The sequence below is a fragment of the Semicossyphus pulcher genome, unplaced genomic scaffold, assembly GCF_022749685.1.
Source record: "Semicossyphus pulcher isolate SPU_LCO1_2020_fin unplaced genomic scaffold, fSemPul1.0.p SCAF_6, whole genome shotgun sequence".
NCBI lineage: Eukaryota > Metazoa > Chordata > Actinopteri > Labriformes > Labridae > Semicossyphus > Semicossyphus pulcher.
The window spans coordinates 19,105,164-19,123,707 of record NW_027211737.1 but is presented as its reverse complement, the minus strand read 5'-3'; the positions used below and the strand labels follow the sequence as shown (position 1 = coordinate 19,123,707).

Genomic DNA, 18,544 nt, shown 5'->3' with positions numbered 1-18,544 from the left:
GCAGCCAAGAGTCAAAATTACATACTATACTATGTCCAATAAATAAACTCGTATCTTGTTGCTTGTATCTAAACCTGTTGACAACTAAGCCAAACACCACTCTGTCCTAAAGTAGTGACTCAGTCAAAATAACAAGCCTTTTTGGCCAGATGTTGCTTTCCCACCTTGCCCTACAGTCCCACAGGAGAAAGCCCTGGGAATTATGGGAAGGTTGCAAAAGGAGACACGTTAGGCGTCCATGCTGCCAGGTGGAGGCGATGTCGCTCCTCCTCTCCTCTCTCCTCTCCTCTTCCTCTGCTCAGCTCGGCCAGAGCTCTCAGTCTGCTGGGTGAGATCATTACCAGACACCAGGCTCCGGGACCTGACATTCACCGATCGGAAAAGCAGAGAGAGAGAGGGGCAAACAGAGGGAGAGAAAAGCCTGGTCCGATACAACCGGCGAAGGAAGGCGACCTAACGCACCGTCTCCTGCCTCGGATCCTCGGTCTTGTGAACTGACGGCGGAAAGCGCGGTTTTGTTGCTGACATTTTCCCGCTGGATTTGGGCTTGTAGTCGTATGCGGGCTTGTTTTGACTGCAGTAATAGTCCTACTCCCCCCCTCCTCCTTCCCTTACCAGCCGAGTAGCGGATTTGCGAGGGATCTGAGCGCTGTGCAGCTCCCCGAGTGACCAGCGATCCTGCACGGCACCGGAGACTCTCTGCACCGCGGCGGATCTCCACCGCACGAGTCAATCCGCCGGAGCTTCAAACGATCTCTTTTCTGTCAGGAATTGGACACAAGCGCCAAGTTTCCGATTGGATTTTTTTCTCCCTGTGCGGCTACCTACCTTCCTCCTGTCATCAGATCGGCTGCAAATCCTATTTTCGCTTTTTTTCTTTTCCAAAGCCCCGTTGACGCCATTTTCCTCGGGGTTTTCTGTCAAAAAAATCTCTCCATATATTGTGGCACCGTTTGACAGCTCCCCGGGAGGCTGTCATCCCATCCGTCGCTTGTGTAAAATGTGTCTAAATGGATTGTAAATGATCTTGATGAAATATTTACACGTTAGAGCCGAGTGTGTGACAACATTAGACATGGGTAAGTAGTCCCGGTTGACTAGCCACATTCCACACCTGAATACACCTCTCCTTTAAATGTGTTTATTTATGTGCTTCTGTGTGTGTCTGCTTTACATGTTCGCTTTTACATGCTAGCGTAACATGTATAGCCGTTTATATCATGTATGTGCTCATTTATTCTGTAAATAACATGAAATATGTGAATTGCTCGTAGTCACATGCCAACATATTCGACTTAAATCACGCACGCGCCAACATACTCAGTCCACCACGCGCACAGTCTCGCACGTACACACAGACCATCCCAAACAATGCTGTACCTCTCCGTCCCCAGCTATTATTACCGTGTGTAATACCTTGCTAATTAGGTGGCAGTAAAATAAAACAGCTAATTAGGTCAATGGGATAAAGTGTCCACTACACATTGATCAAGGAGCAGCTTAAACACTGCTGCTCACGCGCTTAGCTCAATGTTTTTCTTCTGGGGTGGACCTCCTGCTTCTTCATTGACATTGATAGTCCATCACATAGCAGCACAGTCTGTGACATGCAGCATGCTAGCAGATGGTTGTGACTCCTTCAGTCTGTCATAAGATATTCCACATTTATGGCATCATATAGAGTTTGTTTAAAGATTTGAGGTTGGATGTGCTGTTTCTACCTGTTCTGGTTGAGGTACAGAGGCTGGAGAGGGACAAATTTATGACGACTAGTGGTTTCAAAGTTTCAACTTTAAGAACACTCAGTATGCAAGGAGTGTGTCTCATTTCTCACTTTGCATTCATTCTTTCTTTTAGCACAACTAGAGTTTTACCAATGAGGATACCAGTTTAGTTATTGGCTCCAATACTGGCTAAAATGCCGTAGCGGGTATCAGTGTGTATGCCAGTTGATGCACCAATACCACAACCAATTAGCCTCCCAAAATCAACTGGTTTCAGATAAATTATGTGACAATAACAAACAACAACAGTTAGGTGCTTGCAGAGACTGTGATGTTAGTCAAAGCTAGCAAAAGGGCCAGCAATCAGTTTCCGACAATATAATGTTTATCTTATTATCAAAGGGTACTGGCTTGGTACAGGGGTACTCGATTTGGCAGATACTCAGGTCTATCTCGATTGGTATCGGGAAGGAAAAAATGGTAATGGAACATCTCTTTCCAGCGTACATGTAAATGTGGCTTTCTTATTGCATGTAGTTTGCTGACTGGAAGCCAGCACTCCTCCACTCTGGTTTAATTTTTTCAATAGTTGATGAATTTTAGTTGGGTGTCGGAAACAGCGTAGCCAAAAGTGATTGCCATGCTGGCTGTGCGGATGAAGGTGAGGAAATGCAGTACGCCACTGTTATCAGTCGCCCCCAGAAACCTCAGTCACAACCACAGCAGCACAAGATAAATAGACAAGCCTGAATGAGTCAGGGAAAGTGTGGAAAAATGCTCAGGTCTGGAGGATATATGGGAAAGGAGGCGAGGAAATGAGCACTGGATGAAAATGAAGAACAAGAGCACAGAGGCAATCGTAAGAGAAGAGTGTGATCAGGTGGAAAGGAATTGGGTTGAGGGATGGATAATAGAGGTGATTGAAAGCATCGATCTTGTCTTGTTAACAGGTTTGGGGGTTTGAAGTGGAAACTCTGGCAGCGTTTTTGTGGCGTAAAAGTATGAAGCAGGCTATTAAAACCCCTATTAGGTAATGAGATGCCCATGCCACCTTTAAATTAAAGCATGAGAAATCGATTAGGTGTATCCCCCTCCTGAGCTGGATACCTCGGGTCGAAACAGGATCACAGAGAGGGGGAGGAGGGAATGTGAACGGGATCCAAGGACAAATCTAACTGTTGGCAGGCGCTCTTAACGGAATATCAGCACTGGAGCACCTTTTGGCAGAGCGCACAGAGAGAGGGAGCGAGGGAGGGAGGGAGAGGGTAAAGGAAAGAGGTAGCACAGAGAAGAGGGGAGAGAACAGAGGTTTGGGGGGGGGTGAGTTGAGGGGAAGGAGGAAGACAGTTGGGGAGAAGGGGAGGTGTTTTTGCTGACAGCCATTTTGTGGCTTCTGCTGCAGTTAAAATGGTTTAACATTCATCTGCTTGTGCGGGGTAGTTAGGTGAGGATGGTTTTAGTGCTACCTGGCATATGGCTCATCCAGAGGAGTGTGTGCGTGCCCGACTGCACAGGGCCATCATTTTCTATTACGGCCGCCACACATGGTACTTTATGATTGTCCTTCTAGCTGAACACACGCCTGTGCCATCCAGGCTGAGCAGGGGGAAAGTAAGGGTTTTATTTGGTGTTTCGTATCCAAATAGAAGTTGTTAATGTTCACTTAAAAAACAGAGTACGCTCTTTGATGTGGACAGGGTAAAAAGATTGCTTCCTTCACCTTGCCCCGCTCCGAGGCAGAGGAGTAATAGACTCCGAGTCAGAAAAGTCATGCTCCTCTCACTGGATTTGGAAGTACTAGAAGGCTGGGGCCATGCCTTTTTGATTTGTCTCCAAGCAAAGATCGGATCCTTCTAGAAACATTGGTTTACGTGATTGCCCCTTCACTAGAGGGGCCGGAATGAAAGAGAAAAAGAGATAAATGAGAAATGAAAATGGCAGACAGACAATGTTCATCATCCCTCTGAGATACTCATCCACTGCCAGGGCTGGTCGAGCCTCCACTCCACTCTCACATCAAAGGGAAGCAGAAAAAAGACTCTTCACCTTGTGCAATCACACGGGCGTTTGCTGTGCTTGTGGATGTGTGAATGTGTGAGCCTTGGTGTGTGTGTGAGCATCTGTCTGCATGTGTGCATGAGCTATTTGTGAGTCCACCTCAGGCACGGGGCTGCTGGGTATGCAGCCTTAAAAGGTTGTGTTTCTGCTGCCATCCCTCTCTCCTCCTCTCTCACACTCTGTCTACCTCCGTTTTGTCTGTGCGTCCGTATCATTCACCATCTCTGTTCCGTCCATCTGCGCTCCATTATCGATGCTATATCATAATTGTTTTCAAAGGACCAGGCAAAGTGTCTCATTCACAGCCTCTCACATCCAGCACAGGGAGCGACCTTATGCTATTTGAGAGGGAAGCTGCCTGTTAGCGCTGCTAGTTTTGAGAACATAATAAAGCTATTTATGCAGCGAGTCTGGCCTCTTACAATCACCCTGCTGTCTGAGGCTGCTCGAGGTGTGTATGTGTGTGTAAGAGCGAGAGTGGAGACAGGGAGGCTCAGGCTGGGCGAGGGAGGCCCGAGGAGGGGTCAGACTTACATAAACTCTGAGCTAACAGAGAACTAACACAGCTTAGGGCACCAAGCAGGGAGGAGAACCAGTCATGACCAGGCTAAGTAGTTTAAACTGTAATGGATCAGAATGAAGGCTTTACTAAAATGTGACGCCATTTTGTTGTCATACTGGGTAAGAGTTGTGAGAGGAGTCTTAGGAGTGCCACCCAAAGTGGACTGGTTTCTTTTTTGCAGTGTGCATGTGTGTGTGTGTTTGTGATGTTGTGGTTGGCAGCTGTCTCTTTTTCCTGTCATTGTCCTCGGTCACATGACACACAGGGTGGCTTTCACACATGCCATGAGGCCGAGTCACCAAGCTGACATTAGGGACTGGGAGGTTCTTGGAGGACCAAACATGGTCATGTGGGCACTGTATGATCAGAGAGCAGGACTGGTTATCCCTGTCAAACTTTGAATAGTTAAAAGTTATGGAGGGATTACTGTTGGGCTTTTGCATGTTTTAGCCCATTAAATGCAAATCACCTTTACAGTATAGAACAGCTGACAACTATCCAAAGCATGCTGTGTATGTTTGGACTGATTTCTTAAACTCTAGGCAGCCAGTCTTGTTATGGTTATCTATCAAAATTAGGGATGCACAATCTAATCGGCATGTTATTGGTATCTGCAGATAATTGCTTGAAAATGACATATCGGCATCTGCAGATATTTTTAACGCTTTAATTCTGCCTAAATGCGCGATGATTTCCAAAAACAGCTTGACATAAAGCTGCAACATTAACTCGGCGCAAGTGTTCGCACGCGCTGCCTGCAAAAAGTTATCAACAGTTTACAAATAAAGACTTAAAACTCACAGAAACTCGAGCTGATGAACAGAAGTTAAACAACTTTCACAACTGTTAACTAGCTAACAGTTAGCTCACATGCTCATCATTTTACCGGACTTAACAACATCAAACACGCCGAAAATACACTTCACGCTAACAGAGTGCAACATAAACATCAGTGCAGAACAAACTTACATATTCATGGACGCACACACGATAAAAAGAGTCCATCGGCGATCACTGATGTCTCCGTAGTAGGTGCAGTAAGCAAGTCCGGGCATGTCTCCCTCACTGCCGTGTTTTAGGGGGGGGGGGGAGCTGCATTCAGGTGCGCTCAGTAATGTGAGTGATCTGACACTTGATGTTTTGTCAACGCCTCTTCCGTCTAGTGTGAAGAAGGGTGCAGGATGTCTGCGGTATGGTAGTTTTTGGCCACTACAATAAGAGTAGGCATGATATCAATTCCACTACAGGGGAGACTTGATGTTCTCTGCAAAAAAAACATGTGCCTAATATATCGGTCTCGAAAATTGGCAATATACAAAAAGGGTTGGAAAATATCGGCAAAAAATCCAATATTGTGCATCCCTAGATATCTTTCAAAATGACCATTTAGGCTCCTTTTTGCGTGTGTCAGTTCTGCTGATGGATTTAACCCTTGTCGTCTTGTGGTTACGCAGAAAGCTGGGTTTGTTTTGAAGACTCTGTCTAATGGAAGACTTTAATTGACGAGGCTCTGCGACTGAGATTTCATGCTGTCAAAAAGCGCCGCACTCAAAACCTTTGTTGTCTTGAAATCAAACTCGAAAAGTCAAACAATAGCAGCCTAGAAAGAGTACTGGGATTTTGGTAGTTTCTTGCATGAAAAAAGGGCACTGTTGGGCAGCTGAAATGTCACGGTTGGAAGATTTCCCGAAGGCAACCACGAGGAATAATCTTCAAAACAGATCTTCCTCAGAGATGTGTAAGCATGAGAGAATAACGTGACTGCTGCGTAAAAACAAAGCAGACTAAAGACTCCAGTACGTTCCCTTCTCATGCTGCACTTCTTGAGTGAAAATCAGTGACTTCCAGGAAGGTAGGGAATCAATCAGAAACATATGAGTATGCTTTGGAAAATGTTTGGTGGTATACATTTGGTCATGTAGAGTAAAAGTGATTTGAAGCTCATAAGATTAAACACGCCAAACCACAGTTTGCTCCTTTTAAGCCTTTCTCATACTAAACCACCATGGGGCCACCAGGACCTACATCCAGAACCCGTATGAGTCAGCTCTGAGCGACTGCGGTCTCAGATTGGCAAACTTTACGGCTAACGAGAGAGCGGAGGAGAAACAGGCCTTTTCCTTTTTACTTAATCCTGCAAAAACAGGAGAAAAACTTTGACCTCAGGGTCGTGCAGTGTTTGTGTGCAGTCTTAAACGGTTGCTGTGGATTATGATTATTCAATCAAGCAGCGGGATGGAGTCGTGAACTGGTTCAGGCTTTCTATGTGTTTCCTCCCAATGTCCAAATGCAGATTAGCTGTAGGTGTGGATGTGAGCGTGGATGTGTCGGCCTGTGATTAACCAGCGACCTGTTAAGGTTGTACCCAGCTCAGTGTATCCAGCCCCCCGGGGACCTTAAAGGATAAGCAGGTGTAGCTGTAAGCATGTGCTGTGAGGCATTATGAAGGGGATCAGCTGTTAGTACAGTAGCGTGGGCTGGTACAGGAGAAGAAAACACGCACAGCTAGTGTAAAATACCAACAGTAACCATGTCAGAGAGGGTATTAGCGGAGGGCAGGGGGTAATTCTATATTGCCCACATCAGGTTGGGTAATACCATATCCAGGTTTATATGCTGTAAACCTTTTGTGCTCTCAGGTTATTGTAAATCTGCAGCAGGCTATAAGCTTTTATTTGAGTGTCCGCAGGTAGTGGTCCGGTCTGAGTTCACATCAGTGTAAATGGTGTCAATGTAAGCTCAGCGCGTGAGACAGCATTCCCCACTTCCAGCTCAGTCATGCCTCATGTCATATTGACTGATGGGATTCCCTGGAGCTGCAGCGAGAAGTGTAGTCCAGTGTTTGTTTGGGTTGCTTTCTGTTTATACGCCTGTGTGGAAGTCAGCCTGAGTGAATGCATATGTGACTGATGGAAGTATGTCATATAAATCTGTGTCTGCGTGTGCAATGATCCAAAAAGGAAAAAAAACGGGATTCTCTGACAAATGGCCGCCACAACCTTTTCCTCTGGAGAGCAGAAATAGCAGCAGGGGTGAAGAAGTGTACTCAGTGACAGCAACACTGTCATTTCTATGTGTATTTATGTGCTTAACTGCATGCTGTTTTTCATGCTTGTGTGTATCAATGCCACTTCATGCATGTGTAAAACAGTTCAGACGCTGGTTTTTCCAGACCAGCTCGTAAACCACATCTGGGGAAAGAATTTAGATTCCTTCCCTCCGTCTTTCTCCGCTGCCTTCTCTTCTCCCCATGTGTGATTCCCTCCCTCCGTCTCTGCTCTGCTGAGAAGAAAAAGAGAAAAAAAAAAACAGAAGTCAGCTTCTTGTGTCCTCAGGCTAACTTCAGCCTGGTTTTAGAGCAGAGAAGAGGAATGTCTTATTTTGCGCTGATCACTCTAGTGTCTGCACGGCTCTGCTTCAGATCCGTCGTGGGGATAGAATGAGGGACGAAGGGAGGGAGAGGGGGATTAGGGGAGAGCGAGTGAAGAAGAGAGGAAGGCAAGTGGGTGTCAGAACCGAGTTTGTTTTTGCAAGGTACAAATGCAAATGAGAGTGTAGCGGCATGCCTCCACAGCTCTGTTCTAAGTGTGAGTGTTTGTCTTCATACATAACAGGCAGCTAATGATGTTGATGACAGCAGACAGGCCTGTGCTGAAAGGCAGCGCTGGAGTGAAGCTATGCAGATGACAGGACTCTTTATTTAGGTTTTCCTAATCATATCATTCACCTGCTCTCTCCGCAGACTGTCCCTGGCTTCGCCGTGCTCCTGCGGGACAACCAACCCAACCCCAGTAGCTGATTGACAACAACCGACCAGCCGCCTGACCTCTGTTCTCTATCTTCCTATTGGCTGGCTGCCACAGCTTCCCCCATCCTGATTGGCTCAGGCGGGAGCGTGGATGGAGCCAAGGGATCTGGTTGGCTCGGCCCGACCCAAAGAGGCGGAGTTACAGGGAGGCAGGGTGGGGCCAAATGAAGGGGACCAGCAAGGAGCGGGGGGTATGGGTTTGGCGCGCGGTGATGATGTGATTAACGGTGCCATCAGCGAAGGGGAGGGGCTAGAGGAGCAGGGGGAGGGGCTTCTGGAGGAGCAAGAGTTCTCCATCAAGGAGGCGAGTTTTCAGGAAGGAAGTCTAAAGCTGAAGATCCAGACCACCAAGCGCACCAAGAAGCCCCCCAAGAACCTTGAGAACTACATTTGTCCACCTGAGATCAGGATGACCATCAGACCTCCTGTTGGAGAGGGCAAAGGTGGGCGGCAGGGACGAGCAGGGGGCGGAGCATCAGGAGGGCGTGGCCAGAAAGACGAAGAACGTGGACCCCCACGAAAAAGGGTAAGTTACCATCCCTGAAATGGCAGCTACTCATGCATACTTTTATTTAATATATAGTGTGACATGTACTGTATGTTTAAGATTTACAGAGTGAAAGCTTCAGTGGCTTCTTTCCAGCTCAACATGTTTGAACTTACCGCTCGGTCTCTCACACACTCCACCTCTCACTGTACCTCTCACTCTCAGTAGCTCGTTTCCCTGCTTGGTTACACAGGGTCAAAGTTTGCTGCGTAATTGAAACCAGTCATGGCTAGCTGAGATCACACAGTGACACACACACACATAGGAACACAGCACACACACTCACATAGGAGCTGAGAATAGGGCTGACATAAGCAAGTGACAGCTGGTGTCTGCTCTCTCCATTTGTGGTCATACACACAGAGACCTTTCCTCTCTCCTTCTCCTCTCCTCTCCTCTTCTCTCCTTTAATGAAATCAGTTCTTGTGGGTCACGCCCCCTCAAACCCCCCCTCCTCGATCACACCCTCTAAAGTGGTGTTCGGTGTGTGTGACACTGTGTATGTACAGGTCCTTTGGGGAATCCAGTGTTTGCAGTGTGTGTTGACCTACACAGTCCTGTGGGTGTGCGTGTGTCCAAACCTGACAGGCATCTCACGGAGCTCGACAGGCCCAGCAGCAGCAAAGGTGTCGTGTTGTCAACATGACGCTGGGCCGTGTTTTGCTTTAGTCTTCTGGCTTTAACTCAAATTCAGCTTTAAAGATCTGCATGACCGTATCTCTTACGTCTCGCATTGGTCACATCATGTTTATCTCAGCTCTATGTTGGTGTTGTTTCAGGATCTGATGCACCCAAAAAAGGGATTTTTCAAATGTAGAAAAAATGGGTGTACGAAAACGCTCCTCGTTAAACTATCAAGCACATGGGCTCTATAAAGTCGGATAATGAAAGGAAATTCAGTAGTCAGCCAATTAGAGGCTGCATGCAGATCATCCTGTCAGTGAGGCTCCCTGTTGTCTCATAAGCCAGCAGTGTGTAGATGTATTATACATACTTTATATAACTCAGCTCCAAACTTGGACGTTAAAACCCAGAAAAGGGTTTGAATGACATAAGAGTTGAATTTTAACAATGTAATTATTTTTGTAGTACTCTTAAAATGTATCACATAAGGCAGGAAAAACGAACTTTGACACATCAGTATCAGCAGATATGTCATTTTTCTGCTGATGTTTTCCGCTGATAAAACAACGCTTTAATTCTGCCTGAATCCTCGATGATTCCCTTAAAAAAGCTTGACGTAATGCTACGACATTAACGCGTGTGTGTGCACGCAACTGCTTCATAAGACACACTGTTCCTGAACCACTGCGCCTCCGCAGTTATGTTTTTCAAGACAATTGAAACTTTGGTTGAAACCAAACAGCAAAACCTTCTGCTCAGTGTCGGAGTACGGTTTCAAAAAGGAAATTTCAACCAAATGGGGAGGAGAACATGTGGGCGCTGCTTTGTCATTTGTAGATTTTGACGTCAGTAACTAGCAGCCACAATTTCATCCAGTCGTCTGCAGGATGTGAACTCTTCCCACAAAGCTGAATATGAGTCCGACCTGCTCCGCTCTTCTGTAAATACAGTATAAGAAGGCGTGTAAAAATGTCTTAAACGAGCTGAACCTTGCACACATGTCTGAACAACCATTTCTAATCCAGCGCCATCGGTCCCCTCTGCTACAGTGTGATTGACAGGGGTTGTCATAGTGACAGGGGAAGCAAGCTGCTCTCTATTGAGATTTGAGGTTTGGGGAGGGGAGGGGTGGATGTGATGGTGTTGATTCAGATCAGTTTCAATCCTTCATCCCCTACGCTCTGTCCCTCAATCACACCCCCTACCTCCCCCAATCCCCCTTCCCTCTCCCGCCTGCTCCCCCCACTGCATCCTTTCCCTCCATCCACCCATCACCTGCCACCCCATGGGTGTAATACAGGCAAGCTCACTGGAGAAGAACGGGTTAAAGAGAGAGGCCGGGCTGCTCTCCGTCTACCTCTCGTGTGTGTGAGTGTGTGTGTGTGCGTGTTGGGGTTAAATACTCTCTTTGTGGTGTGTGTGAGGCTGTGTGTCAGGAGGGGAGGGGGAGGCGAGAGGGGGAGCAGATGGACAGCCTCTCTGCTGTATTGTGTCCACATCTACTCTCTCCCTCTTTTTCTCTTCATCTTTTATCTGTCCCTCTTTCTCCGCTTTTCCTCCTCACTCTTTTCTTCCCTCGTGTCTTCCTCTTTTCACCCGCTCTTTTTCACCACTCTTTTCTCCCTCTTCCTCCCGCGTTCGGCCTCTGTTGTCCTGTGGCAGATGGCAGCGTGGGGCAGCAGCAGCAGCAGCAGCAGCAACAGAGCAGAAGCCAGAGTGAGAGCAGGAGACAGGGGAGAGGAGAAGGGGGTTGTGGAGGAAAGAGGAGGAGAAGAAAGGAGGTGGGGGTCAGGCATATGGAGAGCCTGGTTAAGGGGCCCCCTCACAGGGAGTGTGTGTGTGTGCGTGTGGTAGTGTGATGAATAGAGGAGGGGGAGAGGCAGGATACAATAGATGCCCATTAAGACAGAGATTTGACTCTAATAGACGGAGAAGGGGAGAGACAGACAGACAGATAAGTAGGCAAACACGGAGAATGGAGAAAAGAAAGACATGGAAATGGTGCTTTTTTAACCATTCTGTCTTTTGTACGAGCAAAACAATCAGCTGTCACAACTTCTCTTTTCTTCTCTGCTCAAACTTTTGATGAGATTAAACTTTAGTAATGTAGGGAACTGACAAGTAAAAACTGGAAGAGACACAAAAAAAGATCCAAAAAGTGGTTATGTTAATCTGTCTCAATCATCAGCGTGGGCCAGGTGGCGTCGATTCTTGCATATTAGCAGACTTATTTCGATACCAGACTGCAGGCACAGATACAGGCAGAAAATGTAGTTGAGCAGGCCTGTCAATGCACATCATCATATACTAGACCCCCAAAAAATCAACTTGTTTGAGGACAGTTACCACGTGAAGATAACAAAAAGCAACAGTACAATGTTAGCAGACAATTACCGTAAAATCTGGAATATAAGACACGCTCTTTTTTGGGGTGGTATTCCAGAGGGAGTTTCTATAGCTATTTATTAATAAAAATGCATTCAGAACACACACAAACTATAGCCTACCATTACCACATACCATACCATAGCTGTTTTTGCCATGTCGAGTTTGAAATCCTGCTAGCTCCTGGTGCGTTAGCTAGCAGCCTATGTTAACTACGTTAGCCTACGGCAGGGGTCTCTAACAGGTAGCTCTCAGTAACTCGCCAAGAGGTTCACAGACTCTGACGACAATAAATCTGACGACAATAAATGCCCTTTGAAAGCCTCTTCCCACTTCCATTCAATCAAATACACAGATGCCCCCCCTCCAATACAAAATAATAGGATAGGCCATTTAGCTGTCAATAAAAAACGGTGGTGCTCCAGTTTGTCAGCGTCTGAACCTAACCAATCACAGCAATGCTGCAGCAACCTCCATCGACAGGTCGGGTCAGTTATGCTGCGTGCTAGTTGAGCTACTGTGAGGAGTTCGGTGCTGTTAGCCTGTTTAGCCAGATTCATGATGGACACTGAAGGTGGCCACGCCAAGAAAAAGAAGGAAACATACTATTTCCACAGGGAGAGGGAGAGCACGTTTTAATTCAGTAATGTGAAGGACAAGTGTGTGTGCCTCATGTGTGGTACCAACGTTTCAGTCGACAAAAGAATCAACATAGGGCGCCACCAGGAATTACAGCGATGTAATGCCAGTAGCTCTTAGCTCTCAGATGAAAAAAGGTTGGAGCCCCCTGGCCTACGTTGATTGTTGTGGGCTTACCTCTCTGCATTTTATATTGTTAGCATCGGTATAGAAGATGCAGCCTACTTTTTAGATGAAAAAAAAGTGCGTCTTATACGCCGAATTTTACAGTAAATTATAGTCTAAGCCATCAAATTGTCAACAGTCGCTGTTTTTCCACCAAAAATAGATATTTTTTTATTGCAACGTTATCAGAGGGAAACTCGGTGTAGGCCAATACTCAAGTCTAGGTAACACAATTGGTATATAAAAGAAAAAATGGTATCATAACATCTCCAAGTGTCAGGAAAAAGTATAGATTTAAAAACAGTAATCACTCCCTATTGATTATATATACACTATATTTACACCTCGCCCTTTTTGAGTGTCTTAAATCTCAGTGTAAAATGTACAAAGCGTGTAATTCCCTCAAAAATCCTGACATTAAAATGAAAACTGTATCCAATGTGTCACTTTAAATAAAGGCATAAATCCCAGTCGTATGACACAACACCTGTCACAGACGACAAGAAAAGGGCTCATTTAGGATAAAATCTCAATGTACTGCTGTCTATAGAGCAGACAACCGAGTCTCTTTAATCCAGGGAGCTGTGATGAGTGAATGAATGAGTGATATCAAACACCGACATACAGAAGAAAAGAAATGAATGAAGGTACAATTTCCTGGTCTTAACATGAATTTCGCTCTCCTCTCATCTTCATAGCAGGCATCTATAACCGGGGGGGTCAATGAGCAGGCGCCGTGTGTCAGGGGACAGACCCACGCACACACATAAACGGGATATGATGGGCTCCCCTTCTCTGTCTCCAGCTGACATCACACACATGCTGAACGTCCCCTCACACACGGCTCTTTGTCTGCGCACGCTGTGTGTGTTTGCGAGATGAATGTGTGTGTTCTAACGGATCGGGTCCCGGGTCAACCACTGCATCACTCCTCCAGACACGCATGCCCACGCGCACGCACACACACACATTGGACACACAGCTATCTGTCCAATGCCTGCACATGCAGGAGCACACGCAATCTAAAATGCATCCACTCTCTTTCTCACACGCACACACATAAACACACAAACACAAATCATGTGGAGCAGTGATTGCAGTTAGAGAGAGTGTTTTCCTGGTTATCTGTCCAGTTCTCTGGACGTGCCAAATGTGGCTCTTAATCCATTTCACTATCTGTGGGGAGAGATAAGCCAGAGCTTTTCCAGGAGTCCAGGCCAGGCTGTGTTGTTGTTGTTGTATATGTGTGTGTGTGCGTGTGTGTATTAGTGTGTCTTTTTGAAACCCTGACGCTAGACACACACTTATCTTGTCTTGACAGCCCCTCTGCTTGGTGGTCCCCCTGGCTGTGTGTGTGTGTGTCTGTCTGTGTGTGTGTGTGTGTGTTGCTGCTCGGTGGTCTCCCAGTAGTGTTTGGGATTATTATGTGTTAGTCAAGTGCATTCACAAGGAAATTAATGCTGCCACAGTTGCCACGCCAAGTGTGTGCGCTTGCTACGTGTGCACATGCTTGTGTGTGAAATGGTTAGCCTTTTGATGCGAGCTTTTTTATCCCTGGCTGAGATGGCGGTTGGTGACCTAAGGGACTTGATGAGCTCATAAAATAGGAGCGTGTGTGTGTGTGTGTGTGTGTGTGTGTGTGTGTGTGTGAGAGTGTGTGTGAGAAGCATTGTGCCTACCCACAAAGCGCAACCCTTGACTGATTTATGAATGTGTATGAACATGAAATGATGACCTCGTATTCGGCCTCAGCAAACTGTCATACCGGACTTTTATTTTGGTGTCCATCATTTTTGTCAAAATAACCAGGCTTTTATTTTGGTGTGTGTGTGTTTGTGTGTGCGTCCTTAGTGAGCAGTCTTTGAGGGTAAGAGCTGGGAATGCTTTAAGGGGCGTTTCCCTGTGGCCGATGGGGGATGGGACATGTGTATGTGTGTGCGTGCATGTGTGTGTGTGTGTGTGCATGTGTGCTTGCATGCTGGGGAGGGGTGAGTGATTTAGCACCACTGAAACACCAGCTGTCCATCTGTGTCTGACCCCCATACACACACCCTGGTCACACTCGAAACACACACCGACACACACACACACACACGCACGCACACACGCGCACACACGCGCACACACGCGCACACACCTAACCTCTGATCTGCTCCTGCGTGTCTCTCAAACCTGAAGAAAGTCAAGACACAACACAATCTGTTCATCTGTCTTTCTCACACTAACACACACACGTATAGGAACACACACGCACACACACACACACACGCTCTACTCTACACGAAGCAAGATGCTCCCTAATCAGCTCTGCAGTAGTGTTGCTGCTGCAGTGTATCCACAATGAATGACTCTGCAAGGTCACTCCTAGTGAGAACACACAAACACACACACACAGACACACACACACAAAGGAACGCTGGAGGCTGGCAGAAGAAGAGATGAACTTTGACCCTGCCGGACATTCAAAAGTTGGGATGATAGCTGGACTCCACAGTTGTGTGGGCCTCAGTGTCTGTGTGTGTGTGTGTGTGTGTGTGTGTTGAATTGTTTGTTTGTGCGAGTGGGTCAGGGTTGAGACAACTGGAGTCTGGCCTTTGCTTTCTTACCCTCAGGGCTGGATTTGGTGTCTGTGTGCGTGTGTGTGTGTGTGTGTGTGTGTGTGTGTGTGTGCTGACCATTTGGTTGGAACTGTAGCTAATTTCTCAATCAGACACACACATACCGTCTTCTCAATCTGTCCCAAAGGTCAAGCCCTTTTCATTCACTATTGTGTCCAGTCCCAGTGGGTCGCTGTCCCTCTTCAGGCAGATGCAGGCCGACTATAATAGCCCGGTCTAGCTCAAGTTACATTTTGATGAAGACCCGAGGCAGCCAGTTGCACTTAAAGAAATGGCCGTGGCTTCATGAAGGACGATTATATCAGCTGGGCCAAAAAGCTTGTTATTCTGATAATAAGAATTTGATTTGCAGAACAGTTTACAGCTGATTTTCACTCCAATTACATCAATTTAAGTATAGATCTATAAAAAAAAGAGTACACAGGCCTGAATTGTTTCTTTGACAGTGGTTGACAGTGACTCGCATAACTGTGGCGTTATCTGGAGGGCGGCCATGTTTGATGTTCGCTGCGGTCACAGATGATGTTGAGTCACAGCATCATGTGTTCCTGGTGGCCGCTTTGTAACTGTGGCTCCATCATGCCTCTGCTTCTGTGGTTAGTGTGTGTGTGTGTGTGTGTGTGTGTGTGTGTGTGTGTGTGTGTGTGTGTGTTTATGTGAGGAGGAGTGTATGCTGTGGTTTTGAGAGGAGGTCCAGCAGGGCGAGCAGCTGATGTTCAGCTCAGAGAGGGGAGTAAAAAAAGAGGGCTGATGGGAGTCAGAGGAGAGGAGAGGCAGGCAGCAGAGTATTGACTTTCACTGTGTCTCACTTGAAGCGTAAGTGTGTTTGTCAGTGAAATCTGATGGCCCCATCAGCTGTCTGGGACCCGCCTGTCAGACGGTGGGTGCGTGTGTTTTAAAGCAAGAGAAATGAGAGTGGAAAGGTTGCAATGACTCCTCTAAGAACTCCAGCGTTAGTGGCATGAATGACCAATTTAAACCATATTTTTTACCATGTTAAACAATCACAGATAAGTAGTTTAAATCTTGATGCTGAAATCATGTTATCATACATCAAATGTCAAAGCGAGGCCTTTCAGACTCTGTGTGTGTGTGTGTGTCCTTCTGCTCGGCCCTCTGCTGCCTTTCACCTCCCTGTAGCGGAGCTTTGTAAAATAATCCGTCTATAGTTCGTCTGTTTGTTTACGCTCCTCGTCTCTTAAGTATGAATGTGGACATGAATAAATGATATAAATGTGTCTGTCTGTCCTTCTGTCTGTGTGTCTGTCCCCTGGGCCGGCTCAGACTAAACAAACAGCTGTGTTTATGAAGCAGGGAAGAGCCACAAGGGTCTTCTGTTTAGTCGCCCATCTCAACACACGCATACACACATATGCTCACACGCACACACACACACACGCGCACGCTCCCGAATGCCCCGCGCTCCTCATCTTCTACCTGCCCTGCTCTGCTGCGTTTTTGCCCCCTTGTGTGTTCTGCCCGGTCCCCCTGTCTCTCTCTCTCAGCCCCCTCTGCTCACTGTAATGCTCGCTCGCTCTCAGACCGAGAGGAATGCCACTCCGTGTGACCTCTCACCTACAACAAGGAGGGGTGCCGGTTAAGATGAGGGAGCGAGGGGGCAGCTGCAGTCATGTGCCCGGGCCTGGGAGGAATCGCACACACACACACACACACACACACACACACATTTAATTCTAACGTTGTTTATTTATATGCACTGATTCAGTCCGAGATGTGCTGCTCTGCTTCTCTCTCTTTGTGGCTGTCTGAGAAAGTGTAGGATGCTCTGCTCTGTTCCACTGTGTGTGTGTGTGTGTGTGTGTGTGTGAACGTGCGAGTGGAGTGCAGCCTCATACAAAGGCGTTATTGTTGGTGCGAGGGGGCCTGAGGGGAGGCGGGCCGTCTGATTGGTTAAGACTATTGTGTCTCACTTTGCCCATTCTCCCTGTCACTGAGGATGTCATTACAGCGGCTCTCTGACTCTGTGCCTCCTGCAGGCCGGAGATCATCTGAGGACTGCGGGTACTCGCAGGAATATGTAGACTAAACAATGAAAGTTTAACTTTGCAAGCTTTGAAGTCAAAGTGCAGAATCTCGAGGTATTCTTTCAGACAGTTGTTTGTCTGTTAGGAGCTGTTCGTAGGCATCATGTGCTGGAAATCTATTTGCTCTCCAGCAGTGTTGCAGATGATTGTTTTCATTATTGATTTGTTTGTTAATCCTGATTACATAGTTAATCGTTCTGTCTATTAAATGTAAGAAAGTAGAGCAGATTTTTCAATTAATAGTCCATTATTTTTCAAGATAAATTAATATTAAAAAGACAAAAGCCTAAATGCTAGAGTCTATATTGCTGAAAAACGTGCATGTGTAGCATTTTTGCCCGATAAATGACAGTAATGACGGTAAAATGTGAGCTCTCTGGTCTGTCCTGGTGGCGAAGGCTCTTAAGACGCTCATCATGTAAGAGCAACATCACAGTTTGAGTCGCAGCGGGGGGCTTTTGTTGCTTGTCATTCCCCCTTTTTACTGTAACCCCCCTCATTTCCTGCAATCTCTCGGCTGTTGGATTTAGGCAACAATATATCAGGGCTGTTAAATACCTTGTTTTGGGCGTTGACGCTTCGGCAGCAATCGTTCGATTGTATTCGAATCTCCGCTAATTTGAAATTTGTCTACCCGTCCACACCTCAGTGGCTTATTTATATAGATATATTAGTTTGTTTCAAAGTCACTACAGTGATTAATGTTGGGTTATTATTTCAATAAGCTTTTTCTTATTTGCTGGGATAATTCTTATTTTGGAGGGGTTAAAAAGGAAAAGAAAATATTCGGATGCTGATTTTTGCAGTCAATTGCCATGGCAACGATTAAAGCTAGGAAGCATTGTGGGGCAGGCCTACAAAATATATATAGATAAAAAACAAAAGTCAAATCAATGAACTTATTGATTAACTACACCTCCTCTTTTCTTCACTAAATGAAATATAAAGTCACTTTTAGTAGTTTCTTTGGAAGTTTTGCTTCACTAACATGAACAAGATTTATCTGAGTCCTTTATTTGTGCATAACTAATCAGCGAGTGCGGCTTCACTGTTGCACACCACTGTGTGCCACAGAGGAAGTGTTAAATCTCGGCACAGCTTCTGTCTTGAATTACCCATCATTCCACACAGGAAGTCATCCCTTAGGACTTAGAGCAGCTCATTGGCTGTTAATTGTTTCCTGTTGTACAGAGGCGGTCCGATTGGCTCGTATGCTTCACAGTGTATGGTGAACAAGGGTATACGGGTGTGTAGTTTACATCCTCTAATAAATGCATTGATTAAACAGCATTTATGAAGCGCTGCAGCCTGTATGAGACTCTGTGTGTGTGTGTGTGTGTGTGTGTGTGTGTGTGTGTGTGTGTGTGTG

General features: G+C 46.3%; 1 protein-coding gene across 2 annotated transcripts in view; it reads left to right on the top strand.

The window, feature by feature from the left end:
- Positions 1–336: 336 nt before the first annotated feature.
- setbp1 (SET binding protein 1) overlaps positions 337–18,544 on the top strand; it is a 33,787-nt gene continuing 15,579 nt past the window's right edge. Inside the window, exons 1-2 of one of the 2 annotated variants that reach the window (XM_069682686.1) lie at positions 337–1,079; positions 8,087–8,678. In XM_069682686.1, the coding sequence (XP_069538787.1) occupies positions 8,244–8,678 (435 nt within the window). In that variant the 5' untranslated portion in view covers positions 337–1,079; positions 8,087–8,243. Of the gene's footprint in view, positions 1,080–7,943; positions 8,679–18,544 lie in introns of those variants that run through there. The other variant, XM_069682687.1, reaches the window with a different exon arrangement.